The 19,012-nt window shown below is 43.7% G+C and overlaps 1 protein-coding gene across 7 annotated transcripts in view; it reads right to left on the bottom strand.

Moving 5' to 3' along the window:
* Positions 1 to 14,853, bottom strand: part of LOC141935988 (kinesin-like protein KIF20B) — a 51,331-nt gene extending 36,478 nt beyond the window's left edge. Inside the window, exons 1-5 of one of the 7 annotated variants that reach the window (XM_074852712.1) lie at positions 13,162 to 14,853; positions 12,417 to 12,567; positions 11,213 to 11,480; positions 10,271 to 10,385; positions 8,461 to 8,890 (exon numbers count right to left, since the gene is read on the bottom strand). In XM_074852712.1, the coding sequence (XP_074708813.1) occupies positions 10,354 to 10,385; positions 11,213 to 11,480; positions 12,417 to 12,567; positions 13,162 to 13,301 (591 nt within the window). In that variant the 5' untranslated portion in view covers positions 13,302 to 14,853 and the 3' untranslated portion in view covers positions 8,461 to 8,890; positions 10,271 to 10,353. Of the gene's footprint in view, positions 1 to 8,460; positions 8,891 to 9,775; positions 10,148 to 10,201; positions 10,639 to 11,212; positions 11,481 to 12,416; positions 12,568 to 13,161 lie in introns of those variants that run through there. The other 6 variants (XM_074852710.1, XM_074852714.1, XM_074852711.1 and 3 more) reach the window with 6 other exon arrangements.
* Positions 14,854 to 19,012: the final 4,159 nt, after the last annotated feature.

Genomic DNA, 19,012 nt, shown 5'->3' with positions numbered 1-19,012 from the left:
CGGATGAAGGTGTCCAGTACCTGAGAGAACTAGCAGTGCTGGAAGTCATCTATAGTGATCCAGATAATGATGAAGCCCCTAAAAATCCAGAGGATGTCCTGTGCACACGGGCCATGTGGAGGAAGGTGATTAAAGGTGCGCCATCCTTGTATTCTGCGGGCTTGGCTGCAATGTACTATCCAGAAATGGATATGGGAGAAGGACTAAGATGTACGCCAGCTGTGGAGGCAGTCTCTTCCTGGCTTCAGAACTTTGAAGAGAGTCTTGGTACCTCCTCATCTCTACGGGCGAGTGCCTTAGATGTCAGGAGCACCCCAAGAAATCGGTTCTCTTCCACCCCAGTCAGAGGGAAGGGAAACCTAGGCGCATGACACGTGGCGAACTTTGGTTCTTCCTGCGTGACCAGGGGGAGGACATGAGGAAGTGGGATGGTCAACCCACCTTCAAGTTGGAAGCTCGTGTACATGAATTGCGAGGAAAGACCCCTGCCAAGAAGAAGACATCCAAGAAGGTTGTTAATGTAGCTGGCGTGAAACCGCAAGAAAGTAATCAGCGATCTCCCAGATACAGGAAGACTGAGATCACCTCCCTTGGCCCTGATGAAGGAGTCTCCGGCCTGGCACAGCAAGGGTCAGACAGTGAATACTCTGACCAAGAACAGGAATAGAGGGCCCCTGCCTCCAGCCAGGAGGAGGAAAGGGATGATCGGGTGTATTGGACAGTGTGGATTCGATGGCCTGGCACATCAAATCCGCAGAAGTACCAGGCTTTAATCGACACCGGGGCACAGTGTACATTAATGCCATCAAGTTATAGAGGGGCAGAACCTATCTGGATCTCAGGAGTGACAGGGGGATGTCAAGAACTGTCAGTACTGGAGGCCGAGGTTAGCTTGACTGGGGACAAGTGGGAAAAACATCCCATTGTAACTGGCCCAGAAGCCCCTTGTATCTTGGGCGCTGACTACCTCAAGAGGGGGTATTTCAAAGACCCAAAAGGATACCGATGGGCTTTTGGTGTGGCCAGTGTGAACACAGAGAAGGTCAAACAGTTGTCTAATCTGCCTGGCCTCTCAGGAGATCCTTTTGTTGTAGGACTGTTGCGAGTTAAAGAACAACAGGTGCCAATTGCTATGAGGACCGTGCACCGACGGCAGTATCGCACGAACCGAGACTCTCTGGCTCCCATCCAAGAACTGATCCGTCAACTGGAGACCCAAGGTGTCATCAGTAAGACACATTCGCCTTTTAATAGCCCAATATGGCCAGTGCGGAAGTCTGACGGAGGGTGGAGGTTGACAGTAGACTATCGTGGCCTGAACGAAGTGACGCCACCACTGAGTGCTGCTGTGCCAGATATGTTAGAGCTCCAGTATGAACTGGAGTCAAAGGCAGCCAAGTGGTACGCCACAATCGACATCGCCAATGCATTCTTTTCAATTCCTTTGGCAGAAGAGTGCAGGCCACAGTTTGCTTTCACGTGGAGGGGTGTCCAATATACCTGGAATCGACTGCCCCAGGGGTGGAAGCACAGCCCCACTATTTGTCATGGACTAATTCAAACTGCACTGGAAAAGGGTGATGCCCCTGAACATCTACAGTACATCGATGACATCATTGTGTGGGGCAACAAGGCAGAAGAAGTGTTCAAGAAAGGACAAAAAGTAATTGAGATTCTTCTGAGAGCTGGGTTTGCCATAAAGAAAAGCAAGGTCAAGGGACCAGCACAGGAGATTCAGTTCTTGGGAATAAAATGGCAAGATGGACGCCGCCATGTGCCTATGGAGGTTGTCAACAAGATAGCAGCTATGTCTCCACTGACCAACAAGAAGGAAACACAAGCTTTCTTAGGACTTGTGGGATTTTGGAGGATGCACATTCCAGGTTACAGTCAGCTGGTGAGCCCTCTCTATCAAGTAACCCGAAAGAAGAACAATTTTGAGTGGGGTCTTGAGCAACAACAAGCCTTTGAGCACATCAAACAGGAGATAGCTCGGGCGGTAGCTCTTGGGCCTGTTCGGACAGGACCAGCTGTGCAAAACGTACTTTACACATCAACTGGGGAGCATGGCCTCACATGGAGCCTCTGGCAGAAGACAGCAGGTGAAACTCGGGGTCGACCATTAGGATTTTGGAGCCGGGGATATCGAGGATCAGAAGCCCACTACACTCCAACTGAAAAGGAGATATTGGCAGCATATGAGGGGATTCGAGCTGCTTCCGAAGTTGTTGGTACAGAAGCACAGCTCCTCTTGGCACCGCGATTGCCTGTACTACATTGGATGTTCAAAGGAAACATCCCTTCTACACACCATGCAACCAGTGCTACCTGGAGTAAATGGGTAGTGTTAATCACGCAACGAGCTCGACTGGGAAAACCCAACCGTCCAGGGATCCTGGAAGAGATCATGGACTGGCCAGAAGGTAGAGATTCTGGAGCACTGCCTGAGGAGGTGGCTCGTGCCCAAGAGGCACCACCATGTAATGAGTTACCAGAAGATGAAAGGCGGTATGCTCTTTTTACTGATGGATCCTGTCGTGTGGTAGGAAACCATCGGAAGTGGAAAGCTGCTGTGTGGAGTCCCACAAGACAAGTCGTTGAGGCCACTGAAGGAGAGGGCGAGTCAAGTCAGTTTGCAGAAGTAAAAGCGATCCAACTAGCCCTAAAGATTGCTGAACGAGAAAAGTGGCCAGTACTGTATCTCTACACTGACTCCTGGATGGAGGCTAACGCCCTGTGGGGGTGGCTACAGGAGTGGAAGAAGACCAATTGGCAGCGCAGAGGTAAACCCATCTGGGCTGCTGCACTGTGGCAGGACATCGCTGCCCGAGTGGAAAACGTGGCTCTAAAGGTACGTCATGTAGATGCCCACGTGCCCAAAAGCCGTGCCACCGAAGAACATCAAAACAATGAGCAAGTAGACAAGGCTGCTAAAGTTGAAGTAGCTCAGCTGGACCTGGACTGGGAGCGCAAGGGTGAGCTATTTGTAGCTCGATGGGCCCATGAAACATCCGGGCATCTCGGGAGAGATGCAACGTACAGATGGGCTCGTGATCGAGGGGTGGACCTGACCATGGAGGCCATCTCACAGGTCACTCATGAATGTGAAACATGTGCTGCAATCAAGCGAGCCACACGAGTAAAGTCTCCCTGGAACAGAGGGCGATGGCGGAGTTTTCGATATGGTGAGGCCTGGCAAATTGACTATATTGGACCATTGCCACGAACACGCCAAGGCAAGCGCTACATACTCACCATGGTGGAAGCAACTACTGGTTGGCTTGAGACGTACCCTGTAAATCATGCCACTGCCTGAAATACCATCTTAGGTCTTGAAAGGCAAATTTTATGGCGACATGGTACTCCTGAAAGAATCGAATCAGACAATGGGACCCATTTTCGAAATAATCTCATAAACTCCTGGGCAAAGAAACACGGCATTGAGTGGGTGTATCACATCCCTTATTACCCACAAGCGTCTGGGAAGACTGAAAGATCCAATGGACTGTTGAAGACTATGTTGAGAGCATTGGACAATGGGGGATGGAAGCACTGGGATATAAATTTAGCAGAAGCCACTTGGCTAATTAACACCAGAGGATCTGTTAACCGTCCTGGTCCTGCCCAAACCAAACCCCTTCATACTGTGGGAGGAGATAAGGTCCCTGTAGTACACACAGGGAAATGGCTGGGAAAGGCAGTGTGGATTGCTCCTCCCTTGGGAAAAGGCAAGCCCACTCGTGGGATTGTTTTTGCTCAGGGACCTGGATGTACTTGGTGGGTAATGCGGGAGGATGGGGCTACTCAGTGTGTGCCTCAAGGAGATTTAACCTTGGGGGGGAAATAATCTGTGGGCTGAGTTGTATGTTGCAGGAAGTGATGGAGGAAGTAGGAACGACGAAGAGTGAACCAGATACGTGCGATGATGACCCAAACCTAGCCGGTGCTGGAGTCCAACAGTCACACATACTGCTCTGTCCTGAACATCCATCTTGACAGATGGGAGCCAAGTCACTGAACATCTGGAGGAGTGAAGAAAGCTTACGGAATGGATAAATGAGTGTTATGTGGGACCTGGGCATGACGTAAATGGTATGGAATAAGGGGTGGAGACTGTACCGGGTCTGGCTGAGCCAGAATTGGTTTTCCCCTGTAGCAGCCCCCATGGTGCTGTGTTTGATGTTGGAGCTGGCAGGGTGTTGATAGCACACTGGTGCTGTGGCTACTGCTGAGTGGTGCTCACACAGCACCAAGGCTCTTTCCGACATTTCCCCCCAGTGGGACGGGGTGGGCAAGACCTTGGGAGGGGACACAACCAGGACAGCTGACCCCGACTGACCAAAGGGCTATTCCAGACCATCTGACGTCTGCTCGAGGATAAACTGGGAGAAAGGAGGACGGGGGGTGTCACCCTTGGTCCTCCGAGGCAACCCCTCCGCGTATGGGAGCCCTGCTTCCTGAGAAGGCCCGACATCGCCTGTTCATGGGAAGTAGAGAATAAATCTGTTTGCTTTTTTTTGCTTCCGCGCGCGGACCTTTGCTTCGCTTTGCTTATATTAAACTGCTGTTGTTTTACCCACAAGGGTTGTTTTGTTTTCCTATCTTATTTTCTTTCCCTTCTTTGCCCTATTGAGAAAAAAAGGGGAAAGGGGGGAAGTGATAGAGCGACTTGGTGGGTACCTGGCATTTAGCCAAGGTCAAACCACCACACATGCCCAAAAGGTCTTACAGGAAGGAGAATCTCCAAAATGCAAAGCCTTATCCGTTGTCTCCGCTTTAGCAGTGGTGTTTGGTTTGCATTAGTAGGTCACCTGCAGAAGGTGATACTTTCAGATGGTCAAAGTGATGAGAATTACTTATTTTTAATAAGAAAGTATCTGTGCCTGGTTTTGTACACGCTGTGGGTGGCATTTTAGTGGTTGAGTGTCTGTTCCCATTTTTTTCTAGTTATGAAAATTAGGGCCGTACCTTTATAACCTGTGTAATCCTGAACACAAACGGTAACAAGGATGCTAAACTCGAAATGATGGTGTGAGACTCTCCTTCTTTAAAGAAGGATGAAGACAGCTTCAGGTTCTATACTTGACCATGCACACCTGCCCCTTTTGTGGCTTAAAGATAGCATTATCTAAAAATATTTTCTTTCCTATACGTTTTTGGGAAAGAATCACCAGAACAATTAAAAAACATTAGACGGAGAATGATTATTCACAGCTGTGGTCAAATCCAGAATGCAGATAAGTTGTTGAAAAATTAAGGAAGGATGTGTTGAGATTTTTCTCTCTTCAATTATAGTTGCAAGTGCTATAGGGAAAACATTGTAAGGTGAATTTAAATTAACTATTTTAAAGCTTTCTAGCACTTCAGTGTACCATATGATTACAGTTCATGTGAATTCTTCCTTGGAATTCCCAAATCCCAGGTTGGTTTTTAAAAGCTGTCTCCCTAATGGCCTAGTGCTAGTGGTGCTGTCTTGTTATCTTTGAACTATAAAACTTTTTTCTTTCGGTGGCCTCTTTGGACTCTTGTTTCTGAGGATTTGGCCTCACACAGCGTGTGCAGAACCCTATTTCAAAGCAAACATGCATGGCTGACTTTGGAAAGATACACCTTCCGTGCTGATAAACACCCTCTTTTTGGTGTTGGCCTTGCCATGATAGTGAAACATAGTCGTAAGGAGCCTAGAATAGAATTTCTTTTCCCTCTCTAATCTACAGAAGTTGTTTATATTCCAACAGGACGTTGAAAGAAATGTCTGCAGCTGAAGAGGAGTTGCTGGATGTGACGGAGGATCCCTCCTCACTGAAGTGTCTGGTGGATGGTTTCGCATGTTGAATGATGCTGCATGGATGCAGGTGTTGTGTGGTTTGCGGGTGTTTTGCTGGTTCGTTTTGGTTTTTTTAATAAGCAGCAGTGATTTTGAGAAAAGTCTGTGTTTCTTCTTGGAAGCAATTTACTATAAGCATGAGTGTACAAAGATGCCACAGGGAATAATTCCTTCTGGTAAGTAACTTAATTTTTTTGGCCACTTAATTTTTGATGATGTGTATAGGTATTTTTCTTTTTAAAGCAGATAGCAGACTGAGGTAAGTGAATGAGAAGGGGCTGCTCTGACAGAATTTTCAAATGGCACTGTTAGGATTAATAATCTCAAAGCCCTCTGGCTTTTTTTTGGTGATATGTATTTACTTTCACATAACAGAATTCTTGGTTATTACTGCATACAGTAGTCCTGAGCAGACAGCAGTACAACAATTAACCACTTGGTGACACCTGAATATTTTGAAAAAGGTGTCTGGAGGAAATACAGAAAGCTGTGATTTCCCTAAAAGATAAGCTATGTTTTAATATTACTAGATAAACCATGAACCTATCAAGGGAGTGAAAAGAATCAGATTTGTTTAAATATATGGAAAGTGCATGTCTAGATGTCCGTTTGTGAGAAGGGGAGCAGAGCTACATGTTGACGTTCCAGAAGAGGAATGACTGGGGGGGTGGGATCCAGACTAGGAAAAGCCTGAATGCCCCACAGAAGAAACTAATACCTTCTTCATTTAGTTTGAATCTCATCTCCACACAAATAAGTCTGTGTCTTTAGAAGTTACACAGCACCCTAGTGTTGTTTGCAAAACGGCGCTCGGCTGTTAGATGTGGTGTCCAGTTAGAAGAACGTGTCAGACTTCCTACTCTCGCGGGTCCTGGAGGCTGACTGGATGTGAGGCAGCTCCGATTTGGACTGTATGGTTGGGCTAATTAGCACAGACTCTATATTCCACCCCTGGTCCAGAGGCAGTGTTAGTGCAGAGTCGATGCCAAAATAGGAGGCATTCTTTATAATTCAGGTCCTTTGCATCAGTAACGCAGCTTTACAGCTTATGGAATCAAGCTGGCGCATTCAGATGACTTCAGAGCGCGGGAAGAAGAGAACTCGAAGTGGCATCGATGTGTGCTGAATTGGAGACCTTCCACCTCCCTTCCTTTAGTAAGAGTAAACATCTGAAGCTTGGAAAAGCAGAACATTCTTCTGAGAATGTTTGGGTTTGGGCTCTTTGGTTTGGTTTGGTTTGGTTTGGGTTACTACTGGTGGAATTCCACTGGTTTAAGGAAATACCAGAAGATGTCAGAACCTCTTTCTAGTCGTTAAGATAACACCCTCTGTAGCAAAGGCTGAGTCCTGGGCAGTTTTGTCCCTGCTGAGCGTGACTTAAGGGTGATGGGGAGGAAAGAGGTTTCGGTAAAGTTTCCTCGGTTTTGGGGATCTGCCCTGTTTTAAACTTGTATTCCACAACAGGGTATTCTTTGTCCACTCACACACGCTATTCCATGCGGCATCTCACTAAGACACAAGTTAAGAAATGAATTTTTAGGTAGAAGAGAGTATTTAAAAGCATTTAACAGAAAGTATTTAAAAGAAAATAGGCGGATAAATCTCCGAATCAAGGAAAAACATTTTGATAACTAACTGTAGCATCTAAGTTCCAGTTTAATTCCAGTTCACCGCATGGAATGTGTATAGTGAACAGTACTGAAGCAGGTGGAGCAGGCATTCTATCTTACTGCTATGAATTCGCTCCTTTAAGCTTCTTAAATACTGCATACAGTAGCAATTTACAAGTCAAGGATAAAACTTCTATAAACTAGTTCAAGAGTCTGTACGCAGCATCTTGGAAGAAATTTATCCGTAGACTGCTGTCTTAGATTTTGGACGGTAAACTTGAAGTTCAAGCAAAATGCTTTTATTTTACTGTTTTATTGTAGGGTTTTTCTTCACTTCAACACTGCCTCGGTTTGCTTTATCAAAATTAACTATATTGCTGTTGGAACAAGCAGCAGCCTGGTACAAAATGTCAGATGTTTAAGGAAATACAGAAATTGCTGGCTTTGTTTAGCAAATACAGATGACAACTGGTGATTGGTGTGTTTGGGGTTTTTTAGTGATTTTTAGAAAGGCTCAGAATGTAGTGTAAGATGTTCCTTAATCGTATGAATTTAGAAGTCTTAAATATTTATCAGATGACTTACACATAACGGTTTTTATCACAGCCCCAAGCAAGCATATATAACTTTGCTGTCCCTGAGTGCAGCACAGTGGGACAGTAGAGGTGAGTAAACCTCCTGGGATTGTGTTTGGTGCAGGTTTTACCCCTCAAAGGCATTGTCTCAGCGGCACTGTTTGGGCTGTTCGTTAGAGAAGTTGGTCTCAAGGTTATTTCCCCACATACACACGCCTCTGAGAAGGCTTGTGAAAAAATTCTGTCCAGATTTGGTTGTTTTTTTGGTATTTTTGTGTTGTTTTGTTTTTCCAAGACCACCATAGCTATGCTGCTGCTGCTGGATCACCCAGGCTGATGTTCCTGTGCATTGTGCAGCACAAAGGAAGGTTATGGTTTTTACTCCTAAAATGACTGAGGTGTATTTCAGTCATTCAGTCATTTCTGAATTACTTGCATCTCCAGCTCGGGTTTAAATTGATGTTGAGAAATGGAGTAGTTACTACACCAGTGACCTGGAATACTTCTTTGGGTAGTTGGTTTTATGTAAAAAGGAGAGACTGATGTCTCCTCCGATTTGCAAAAAGTCTTCCTTTTAACTACAATTTTATGCTACAATTTTTTTCAAATATGCTATTGTCGATGAATTTATGTGTGAATGTCACTTCTGAGGCCTCTTTAATTTTTTAAAAATAGAGATTATCATCTTCTCTGAGTGTTGGGAGATTGGTTCTTTAAAGCTTGTAAGACAGTTTGGAAATAGCATTAAATACCTGCTCAGTGCTGACTTTACTGCTGGAAACTTCTAATCTGAGTCTCGCGGGGTTTGTCCTGAGGATTCAGTTATTTTTCAGTTGCTGCTGCTTACAGACAGGGTGTATAAATTTGTAAATCTGGGCCTGTGTAGGAGAACGTGGAGAAAACAAAGAAATGTTGGACTGTGGTTATCCGTGAAATGACTTGACTGACTTCAGCAGAGTCAGTCACTTCAAAACAGGACTGAGTTCAGTGCCCTTTTCTGGTCCAGTGGCGAATGACAGTGAACTTCCAACAGTAGAGTTGGGTTTTGTTTATGCAGCGTGTGTGTGGCAGAACTTGTACTTAGTCCATAGTGCATTTGGATCTGAAGTGTTCAATATGCAATATGCAAGACTGCTGCTGTGATCTGTGTGATGTGTTGAGTTGTTTTACAGAACTCGGAACAGTGGTCTAATATGCACATTCAAGCTGTTGCCTTTAATATTTTGTGTTCAGTGGAGGTGAAGCAAAGGGTCATCGGTGTAAAGTTTGGTTAAAAGGAGAGAGAGGCTGAGCAAATACTTAGGTTCGGTACTGAAGAATGGCTTTTAAAAGCATAAGGCTTTAGGAAAAAAAACCCTGAGATTAAGTTTTGGGTTTTTTTTTTACTAGGTCCTTTCTGATCTTGCTTGAACTGTTGACTAAGTTCCTTAATGATTTGAGTTAGTATTAGGGGCGCAGAGGACAGGGCAGAACGCGGCATTGGCATGACACCGACTGCTTTCACTGCAACATTATCTTAAGTTCCTTAATAGTTCAGTCCATCTTGGACTAGATGATGCAGTGTGCTTGCTGAAATCAAGCGTCTCTTTCCTCTCCCATTCCCCCTCTTTTTCTGCAGCCACTATATGCCCTTGGCTTGAATTGCCCTGAAGAAGAAAACTTTGGAATTTCCTGCTTCGGATCTTGCCACAAAAGAAAAGAAGACCACCACGTGGATAACATGAATTTCCATTAATTATAGTATTCATATTATTGCTCTGCCTTAAAAAGTTCGTGTGCGTGGTGGTAGTAGGTGGAACACACTGATTTTTGTTGCCAATTTACACAACCACTGTCCTTCTCACATAACTTCTAACTTCAATTAGATTTGACCTTTTGCTGCAGCAAAACCTCCTTTCCCTCCTCTTCCATTCAGGCAAAAATAAACCAGACAGTGACATAATCCCTCTCTTCCCGCTGCTAGAGTCCTCCCAGTTTGAGTGTTTTGGGTTTTTTTTCTTTAGAGTGGCTCTTCATAGTCTCATGGACAGTCCTCCAATAATAACTCCAGATCACTGCTTCCAAAAGTCCTGTTTTCCACACACACCCCCACACACCTTCTGCTGTAACTTCAGTTTCAATGCCAACTTCACCTGCTGCCATTTCAAGAAAGCAGCAATTACTTACAGAAAATGTCAATTGTCCCAAACAGTCAAGTCCATTATAAGCACAGATTTAGATTTTTTTGTAAACAGAAAATTGAGATGTCTTAGACTTACAGAGTCTTTTATGGTTTCTTCTAAACGGGATATCAAATCTTGCAGTCTCATGGTAACATCATCTTTTTGCTCCACGATGTCCATTAGTTCTTGAATCCTTTTATTCTGCGTATTCCTTTTCTTAGAAAAGAAAGTAGTTCAGTCAATGTTCAATTCTTGAACTATACGATGCATTTAGAAGCAAGATCAGTTAAGCTAAGCTTGATATAAAAAAAAGCTAGAAACGTACTACAACAGCATTTTAAGCTACTGAAGTTTTGTATTAAAGCAAGTAATTCTGCACAAGGGTTTTTTTGAGAAAGTCCCCTCAGCTGGTTCTTTAAGCTGCTCAGCAGACTCGTCCGATTTAATCATCTGCATTTCCAAGTCTGTGACAGGAAGAGAAGCCTGCAGCAAACAAGCAGCCATTACACAGTTTACTCAGGAATCCATTTTTCCAGATCTTCTGGTACTTTAGGAGCTTTTGAATAGACTCATTTCTTTTTGTGTTGGCTTCTACTTGCAGGACACATTTCAAAAGTTCAGGTTTTTTGGATAGAATTGGGCCCTGCAACCCGTATAAAATATAGATCACGTCAAGAGACTTCTGCTGAAATCGCACTATGAGGTATTGCTGCTTTTGTCTATGAATGGTCCACAGAATACCTGAAACCACTGCGTCAGCACAATGTGAAGGGCTGGATCACAACATAACCATGAAATCACGAATAAATAATGTTGACGTGTTGCCCCACAGTTCAGAAGTCTTCAAGTGACAGTTTTAAGTTTTGTCTTAAAAATGAAATAATCAAGGCCTGTGGGATTGTTCAGCCTGAACATACACCAAACAATTGATTATCACCTCTATGCACACGATTTGGTTCCAAAATCCTGCTCAGATGGATTATTTCTATTTTACAGTGTCATTTCTTTTTGCTTTCTCATCACACACCCCCAGCTCACCTTTGGGTTTCTGTGTCAGCTGCTCTTCAGTTTTGATTAGTTCATCGGTTTTCTTTGTCAGCTTTTCTTTGGTCTGAGTTAGTGCAGTGGTAGTTTTGCTCAGCTGCTTTTCAAGCCAACCTGTAGCTTCCTGGGGGTCCTCTAGAGACACCACGTGTCTGTGTGTTTCTTCTGCCTGCTTTTCGATATCAACGACATCATCCTGCAGAGAATCAGTAACGCCCTCACGATCAATGTAGGTGCCTGGCCCTATGCCATACTCTTCATTCTGGAAGATAATTTATATCCATTTAGAAATAGCAAATAATGACACAATACCCATTATTTCTACTGAAAATTTGGAAGACCATTATGTCCTCAAACACCTAAGTACAGTTAATTCTGACTTCAAAGCCATCTTGTGGGTTCACAGGCAATTTGATGGCCACTTTCTGTCTACCTTCACACAGAAGTCTCCAGCATCCAGTAACAGCTACTTTAGTTTTAAAGCATTTAATGGCCCACCATCACATTCCCTTTTATATCACCACTAAAGCATCCCCTCCAAATTTAATATAAAAGCTAGCATTTTTACCCGATGAGAACACCGAATGAACACAGCAAGCAAACAGCTTTAGAAGGAATACATCCGAAAGTTTCAAATATCAGTAGAAGGTTGGGAGGTCAAATAACTTTGCGGGAACTTATCAAATTAAGTTGTATTTAAAACATTGACTTTATATCTTTCCTCCTTGTTTAAAAACAAAGGGTTGTTTCAAACTCACAAGAACCAGCCTCAACCTAAGAGCTCAGTTATGCTTAAGTGTATATACAGTTGTCATTGCTCCAGCTGTAGCCACAACAGCCTTAAGAGGGAAAAAGTCTCTGGCACCACTCCAGTACAGCGCATATATGGGGCCTAAGAATTCAGCTTCAAATGCCTTAAACAGGCACTTAATGCAACAGTTTATAGCATAACTGCAGCTTTTCCCCCGGCTTCTCTGTACACAGTAACTTTGTGTTGCAGAAACGCAGAAAACCCCAAAGATTCCTAAATGCATCTCCGAGGCACAGCAGCTACTCCTATTGAACACGCCAATGTACCTTGCTGAGGACACAGTCACACAGCATGCCATTCCTTGGGACCGCTCTGCTCCTTCTGGAGACGTCCCATCACCACAACAGGTGGTTAGTGGAAGGGATGGCAGCAGGGGGATAAACGTACCAGAGGTCCAGCTTGTTCGCTGCAAGGCTGATCCTTTAGTTTATTTTCTTCCTCCACGTCTCCAAGATAACCATCTACAAGTTCCCTGAAGATCTCCAGGCGCGTGTCAGCATCTTCTTCAAGCCGTTCTCGTTCGTAAGAAAGGCACTCACTAGAGTAGGGAAACAAGTCAGATACAAGCTAGCTAGCAGGAGCTGCTAAGAAGTTATTAGTACAGCTGCTATAAACAAAGATGGGTTTTTCTTTATTCTGGCACAATAGAACAATACACAAATGGTGTTGCTACACCAAAGCAGAAGTGTATTTCCTGCACACACACTCCTGAAGAATGAGGGGGAGACATACACACACAGGTTATGGCTGACACTTAACTACAAGCATTGTTTCTAAGCTTCTGGAGCCAGAACACCCATCCGAAGTACCACTAAGGCTGCAGGAACCAAAGGATTTGCAAGTGTCACTCTTTCTACAGACATCCTATCAAAGCTCCTCTGTCAGGGAGAGCTCTGCAGGAACACTGCTGACAGATTACACCCCCCCCTCCATCCCCCCCAGATCAAAGCCTTTCCTACACAGTATTTTTCCTGAACTCATAGTCCAAACACAAACTGATCTATTACCAGAGGCAGGAAGTCTGGCAGAAGAGTGTGGTCTCTTATAGCCAAGGGACAGAGTTAAGAAATAAGTGAATTGAATTTCTTTTTTTTTAATCAGTAACATTAAAAACCACTCAAAGCTAACTTACTTGAAATATATTTCCTGCTCAGCAAAATATTGGGCAAATTCCTGCGTCACCTCTGCACGAATTTGTAGCTCCAGCAGTAACTTCTTCTTCTTTTCAGCAAGAAGTTTGTTCTTCGACTCTTCTGTGAGACTCAGCAGCATCTGGAATTACCATTAGGATTAAGTTTTTCATAAAGAAATGGTTTCCCAGAAGTGAGATTTTCCTCATTCCTCAAACACTACAACACCACTTTACTCGTCCACCTGACAAAAGCCCTTCCACTTCTTTCATTAGCTGATTCATAAACAGAAGATTTGTGAGGAGCTCAGAAGATCTCTTTGGTCCTAACGCAGCAGTTTATAAGTTTGCACAGAGCAGGCATTTGTAAAGAACATCCATTTGATGACCAGAATTGCTGAAGTTGTCTTAAACAGGCTTAAGCTCCACAGGATTTGGCTCTTGTTTTCCAGAGGCTCATTTTGGGGGCAATATTAATGAAACCTCCACAAACCAGTTTCTAGTCCTCCGTTCCCTCCTCGTCTTCCCTAGAAGCGACTACATTTGCTTAAGGAACAGTTTTCAGCGTTTCCTTGTGCAGAGAATACAGAGGAACAGTCTGTATTGCTAAAAGCAGGTAATACTTGCTGTGCATTGACCATGGGCTCCAAAGGGAGAGAAAGCCCAATCTGCAATTCTTACTGCTTAGTCTGTATTTAGACACATTATAGAGTTTGCCCACAACAGGCACCACACCATGAGTAATCCCACTTTTAGTTCTTAATGCTGGATTTAGATAGAATAAGGGTGATCAGGAAAAAAGAAAAAAGGTGGGAGATGGGGAAAACCAGAATAAGACCTTGCTTCAAGACTCCGTGCTACGCTAATTCTTAACACAGCCCTGGCACATACCATGTACTCTTTTTTCCCAATAAGAACTGTATTTTCTAGGTATTTCTGCACTGCTTCTTCTCTTGACATATGCTGTTCCTCCCCGTCATTGTCATCTTCGATCACATCTGAAGTGCTCAGGCTTGGACAATAATCCCAAGCCAGAGTTGACCTATAGATGAATCCTGTATGTTTTATAATTGACAAACGTTGTATCAATAGGTATTGTACTAAAATTATAACAAACCACCTGTCCGGATGTAACAGGTGGGAATATTGAAACCTGAACAATAAGTCTTGAACCGAAATTACTAACTCCGTATGTAGTCAGTAGTGAGATATGTATAGAAAATGTGACTTAAACATCACAAAACATGTATCCTTCTTTGTGTGTGTAAACAAGGTAACAGGGCCACAGAGACAGTTGTCTGGCCCTTGCTCATAAATCACCTAGATAAGCTGGGAAAAATCCCTTAGTTTTTTCCCTGAGCCCTGGCCAGGCTCTGGAAAATCTAACGTGAGACTGACTCCAGATATTTCCGCTCAAAACAAAGGTGCCAGCTCTTCTGGCTTACTGATTTCAGGTATATAAGGCTGGGCCCGCTCACAGCGACTTTGGAAGCCTCACCTACGGGTGGACGCCCCGCGTAGGATTTCCCACTTGCAGGGAAAGGTTCTCCAAATCCTCGCTGTAACCGGGGCTGCCCAGCGCCTGCGGGGCTGGATGATGGTAACGTATGCAAGTGGTGATGGGTCTTTCTTAACCACTACTCTCTCTCTCAGGTAGTAATGATTTGATGCATTACCCTGGATTTTCCTATTTGTTTAAGCGTGCTGCTCTGTCTTTTCTTACTGTATGTTTTCTGTATTATTCTGATATATTATTTAGTTATTTCTAGTAAATACACCTGCTCTTTTCACTCTGGTGTCTGCGTTTAATTGATATCCCTGATCAGCAAAACAACATCTTCTAAGCTCCTGTCCCATGGGGCAGTAACTCTTTTCCTTGAGATGGGCATTTTAGTGTGACTAAGTAGTGAGGATGTTGTTGCTGATTTCTGGCCAAACGACTGGTCCTGGACAAGAACAGATGTGTCCATAGCTAAAACCTACCCAGAAAACAAAGAATAAAGTCTTCAGTACTTTTTAATCCTCTACTGGCACTTCCAAGACAGACCTGTTGCACTTCCCTAGAGGTCTCTGAGCACAGCACTCCCCCAGTCTATCCTCAGGATGGTTTGGGGAACTCCAGGTGTAGTTTACACATTATTCTTAACCTGGTGAATCTAGAGAGTCTGGAAATTTTTTCTTATTGGTGTTTTGCTAATTCAGGATTCCGTATCTTGGGGCTTCCTAGGTCACCTCTCAGAAACAGAGGGAAATGTAGAACACTTGTTCACTTAAGAAATTAAGTGAACAGGCTGTATCCCAGTTGAAATAAAGCCTAGGTTTTAGGAAGAGAAGGAAAACTTCCTTCTGCTGAACTCTTTTAAAAACAAAAAGTAAAACAAATCCCTACAGACAGAGGTTAATGCACACACACTCCATTCCCACTCTCAGTTTTGGTTGTTTGGGTTTTTTAGGCACAGAACTGCAAAGAAGTGCAACTCGTCTACCAAAACCAGTATGCTTAAGAGAAGAAACATGGATTAAAAACCAGGTGAGATTTGGGTTGGGTTTTTAATGTTTTGTCAAGAGCATATGTCATATAAAGCTGGGATTCCATAGAGCGATTCCTGAAATAGTTAAATTCGTGTGTAACCAAAACTTCCAGGTTTAAGCTTTACACACATAAAACACCCACCCAAACCTCTCTCTGCTGAAGTAGGTGCCAACTTCGAAAACTGTTGCTATAAGAACAATACTTCAGCTTATGAATTTAGTGGCAAAACTACAGGGACACATACATGATGGTTTTTCTGAAGCCCTTAGAGACTGCTAGAGGTAGATAGAACATACGCCTGTGCTTTTGGGGTGAAGTCGTGAAGAATTCTGCTGCCACCTGCCTTCCACACTGGAGAATTCCAGTTAACTAACTCGGATAAAAACCACGGTAACGGACAGATTCCAGCCCACAACAGCCACACCACTGGATTATAACCCAGCATACCACTAGGGAGAGGCTTAATTCTTTCCACTACAAATAAAAAATGCACTGCGATCCTTTCTAGTTCCAATTCCTAGCCTATGCTCAGTTTTCTCACATTCTTGCATTCATTTCAGAACTAAAGACACCAGGAAAAAGGTATGCTTACACAAAATCCAATCCCCGTAACTCTCATTGGACTGAACAGCTTTAGAATTCCAGGCACTGAAGTGGATTTCTGGACTGCTCAACAGGGATCTCTTTAAGAATAAAGCCCAGCAGAAACCTGTCTGAATTCAAATCTTTACAAGTCCAACAGCTTTGGAGCTCTGCTGTTCCAAAGCCACTTTTGCTTCCTTTGAGGTTATTTGCACAGACTGGAAGAGGGGAACAACCTCAAAATCACTCATTTCTTTCAAGTATCCTGACAGAGAGTAAATTGTCCAAAGGAGCAGAGCTACCAGCATCCCCGCAGGTGGCGAGACTATTTGCATTCCGTCCTTACTAAGCACCAGTAACCCCAGAGGATAAATGATCAGGTGCCCAAGCTAGAGAAAAAAGCTCCGTGTTTACATCCTATCAATATTCAGCCACAAGGCAGAAATCCACAGACCATCAGCAATATTGCTCACTTTGCTGCTCATCTGGCAGCACAGACACATCCATACTGAAATACAGAGAGTTGCTTCCCACTGGAAAAGGGAGAGCCCTGAGCTCTCTAAAGGTGCATGGACCCATCAGCACAGAAAGAAGTGCTCCTCTACCTCCTTCGCTTGGCCAAGTATTGGGCTGTCAGCAGTCACAGCGCTCGCTGCGCTGCCCAAGGCAGAGCCTCTGTAACACCTGGTTGCACTCAAACACCCAGCTAGGAACCAAGGAACATATTAAGTTAAAGGACAGCTGGATTACATTGGTTTCTCCTCATCTACTCATAACTTCTTGTTTATTGTAATGCCGCTTGTAATTCAACCTCCCACGAACAAGGTAACAGTCACTGGCAAACAACGAACAGCCCCAAGAAGCTGTTGCATCCTGCACTGCAGTCCCTTGCCATGGACTGAACACAGACTGCCATGTACTGCCAGAAAGGAAAGGCTGTGTTGGCAATACTGGGAATAACAGGAGAGGAAACCACGGCACCCCGCAGGCAACATTCTGCCCTGACAGTTCTGATCACATCGTTAAGTCCTAGAAAAACAGAAACCATGAAAAAGTCCCCGGAGTCTGAAAAGACACGAATGAAAAATTCTTGAAAACCCACACAATACAGCCCAAACTAGTCAGGCGTGGGGGACTGTACACTTTGGGAATGTTGGGTTCTGTTATTTACCTGTTCTTTATTAGGACAGAGCACCCCATCATCGCCCCAGATTAATGCTGACTGAAAACACTGGCAGTGGGCTTTAGTTCTGATCTACCCAACAGAAGATCACTTAGAAGACAATGTCGCTGCAATAAAGATCAACTTCAACGGCACAAGACTCATTGTCCCTCTACTACTTCTGAGTATAAAATCAGCATTACAGCCTCTAGAACTGCCATTTCATTGTAGGAGAAATTGTTCCCGCGTAAATCAAATCACCTTATTTGTTAAAATGCTTTGAAAAATAATTAAGGAATGACACCTTCTGACCAGAAAGGATATTGAGCTTTAACAGTACAGAAACAGCACATCAGGAGACAAGGTCTCCTAGGATATTACTGATCAACTCAGAAACCTGAGACAAGACAGAAATACTTGGAAGGACTCAAATATGTTTTAATTATTTATGCTCTGCCTGTAATAACTGAAACAGACTCAAATACTATTCCTTATTTGAAGACAAGGCATATAAGATGTATATGACCTTTACAATAATGATAAAAACCCCAAATATGAGTCTGGACTTACACACTTTTCCCATTCTGACATCTAGAACACATTTTCTTAACTCCCCCCTCCTCCCTCTAGATACTTGGAGGAAAAAAAGAAGTCACACACACCTGGCTGAAATTATTACAGCCTTACAAAGCAATACACTCTATGTTTATGTAAACTCTGGCAGTGACTGTCACCTGGCAGTTTAGGATATTTGTAACCATTCTATGATTAAGCTGCTCCAAGCTGGCAATTAGCCTCATTCACAGAAGGCTGATGCTCCCAATCAAGTATCAGTGCAGTGCCACACAACTCACTCCAATCCTATCTATCTCCTCCAAATTAAAAACACACTGAAGATGCTTTTCCTCTTCTCTGTAAAATTCTGATTATTCTTACTGATGAAAAGACTAAGCTCATTAAAAAATATCCAAACAATGCAAACATTAAAGCTTTCTTACCTGCCTCGTGTTTGAGCTTGAAGAAACCAAAGACACATCAGGAGAGAGATCTGTTTTAAAATCTTCCACGCTTCCTGGTGCCGTTCTCTGAAGTGGCTCAGCACCAGCAATACAGGATGGTCTGAAAAAGTCCTCCTTATCCAAATTCGGTTCCATCCTGCGAGATAAAATACAGCCCTTTTTTTGCTTTCTGATCACATGCCATAAAGCTTCTGAAGTCTCTCATACAAGACAAGTCAATCTGAAACTGAGAGCTGCAGTTTCTCTAAGGAGAAAGCTTTCTTTATCCTACTCAAAATTTACACAGCAAGTTCCTGATAGCTGGGAGAGGCTCTGCAGTGGGGTTCACATCATGATGAAACGAGACCAGCCATTCTTCTTCCAATGCAAAGCAACTGTTTACCAGGGAAAAACCCTTACACATATACCACAACCTTGCTAAAACCCGTGTCTGACAAGGAAGAGAGAATTAAAAAAAAACCCCACACCAAACAATCATATTGTTCTGCATCCGCTTCTCCATCATCCCATTATAGCGGCCATTTAGAATAAAAGTTCATTGCAAGAGTAACCCAAACT

Source organism: Strix uralensis, chromosome 30 (genome assembly GCF_047716275.1).
Source record: "Strix uralensis isolate ZFMK-TIS-50842 chromosome 30, bStrUra1, whole genome shotgun sequence".
Taxonomy (NCBI): Eukaryota; Metazoa; Chordata; class Aves; order Strigiformes; family Strigidae; genus Strix; species Strix uralensis.
This window is presented reverse-complemented; position numbering and strand designations above follow the sequence as displayed.